The sequence below is a fragment of the Panthera uncia genome, chromosome E1 (genome assembly GCF_023721935.1).
Source record: "Panthera uncia isolate 11264 chromosome E1, Puncia_PCG_1.0, whole genome shotgun sequence".
In the NCBI taxonomy this organism is placed as follows: domain Eukaryota; kingdom Metazoa; phylum Chordata; class Mammalia; order Carnivora; family Felidae; genus Panthera; species Panthera uncia.
The window spans coordinates 56009656-56011570 of NC_064814.1; the positions used below are offsets into that span (position 1 = coordinate 56009656).

Genomic DNA, 1915 nt, shown 5'->3' on the forward strand with positions numbered 1-1915 from the left:
GCCCGACACGGCGCCCCGGATTCGCCTCGGCTCGGCCGCGCGGTGGGTGCCTCGCCCCCGCCCGGCCTCGCGCGCCCGCGGCTCCCGCTCGGGCTGGGGGGCGGGTGGGGGGAGGCGGGAGTCGGGGCGGCCGCTTACCTGGCGGCGGGGGCGGCGGCGGCGGCGGCGGAGGCGGCGGCGGGAAGAGGTGGCAGCCGGGGGGGCTGTGGCGGTCGCGGCCCCGGTCGTGGCCCGGCCCGCGCCCGAGCACTCCCTCGTCGTCGTCCTCCTCGTAGTCCTCGTCGGCCGCCTCCACCTCCTCCTCCTCCTCGTCGCCCTCTTCTTCCTCCTCTTCTTCCTCCTCCGACACCACCATCTCCTCCTCCTCCTCCTCCTCGTCCCTCAGAGGGGAAGCCATCCTGTGGCTCTGGCCCCCCCACCACCCCCCCACCCACCGCCCGCCCGCCTCCCCCACCGCTACCACCACCACCTCCTCCTCCTCCTCCTCCTCCTCCTCCTCCTCCTCCTCGGCGGCGGCGTCCTCCTCCTCCTCCCCACCGCCTCCCCCAGCCCCCCAAACCCCCGGGCCACCCCCCTCCAGACCCCCCCTCGGGGCCGCCGGCTCACGAGGGGGGCCGAACCACCCCCAAAAATTGTCTTGGAAAAAATTGAGAGACTTTCCCCCCCCTCCCCTTCCTCCCAAGAGAACAAGAAAGGGGGATTAAAAATATATATATATATATATATAAAAGTTTTCGACTTCTCTCGGCCCCCCTCTCCGTTGCTTTAAATATATTTAAATTCTGAGGGGGGCGCTCAGAAATATTTCTCAGAGCTGAGGCACTAAGATGGCCGCCTTGAAATTATTTTTAAAACAACCCCCCCCCCAGCACCGCCACCCCCTCCATGAAGAAAGGGAGAGGGGGGAAAAATCCCCTTTTAAAACAAAATGGCTGGCTTAATATTTCATTTTTCGCCCCCCCATTCTCCTCCCTGTTACACCCCCATCTCCCAAGCCCTTACCCAGAAACCCACAAATTTCTCCCTTTTTTCATAACTGATTAGTGCACAGATTAATAGAGATATTTTCCTTGTGTACTGTGTGTGTGAGAGTGTGTGTGTGTGTGTGTGTGTGTGCGCGCGTGCGCGCGCGCGCGTGTGTGTGTGTGTGTGTGTGTGTGTGCGCGCGCGCGCGCGTTGGGGGGGGGGCATGAAGGATTTCTGCATAAAACAAAAATGGCTGCTCTTTCTAACTCCCCCCCTATAAAAAATATTTGAGGGGGGGCATTAATCAGTACTCATGCTCAGTCTGACATCAGCATAAATTGTTAAAGGTTAACTAGTTAGATACTAGTCCAACTAGATTTAAATATTTTTCTTTTCTTTACTAGTCTCTTCCTCCCCACCTCCCTTCTCTTAAAGAAAAGCTTTTTTTTTTTTTTTTTTTTTTAATTCTTTAGAAGGGGGGGGTTTGGTTGGAAGGGTTTTTTTTTTTTTTTTTCCCTTTCAGGCATTGAAAAGGAAAAGATGAAATATATGTTTATATATAACTGTGTTTCTACATACCTCACTGAAGTCAAAACGCATTTAATTGTGTACGTATCTTTCAAGTGAGGAGCGGTACTGGATTTTTTCCCCCTTTCTTTTAAAAAAAGTGATAGAAATCCCAGTGACTTTGGGGGGCGGGGGGAGAGATATGAATAGATCCGATGATTGAGTTTTTTTTTTTTTTTTTTTCAAAGGAGTCCATGTTTGATTCTCCCCTTTGCCCAGCCTTTTCGGTGATTTATAATTGTTGTAAATTTTATCTTCACTCTTTGCTGCTTTACCTCCCCCTCCCCCTCCCCCAACTGCTTGACTCTTAAAATTCATCTGACTTGGGAAATTAATTTAGGGGTTGGTAGAACAGATTTTTAGAATAAGGGGGCAAAGAGTC

At 53.3% G+C, this 1915-nt stretch overlaps 1 protein-coding gene across 11 annotated transcripts in view; it reads right to left on the reverse strand.

The window, feature by feature from the left end:
* CHD3 (chromodomain helicase DNA binding protein 3) overlaps positions 1-419 on the reverse strand; it is a 28042-nt gene extending 27623 nt beyond the window's left edge. For all 11 annotated transcript variants that reach the window (XM_049637001.1, XM_049637002.1, XM_049637000.1 and 8 more), the window contains exon 1: positions 139-419. In XM_049637001.1, coding sequence (XP_049492958.1) covers positions 139-397 — 259 coding nt within the window. In that variant the 5' untranslated portion in view covers positions 398-419. The remainder of the gene's footprint in view (positions 1-138) is intronic.
* Between the last annotated feature and the right edge of the window lie 1496 nt (positions 420-1915).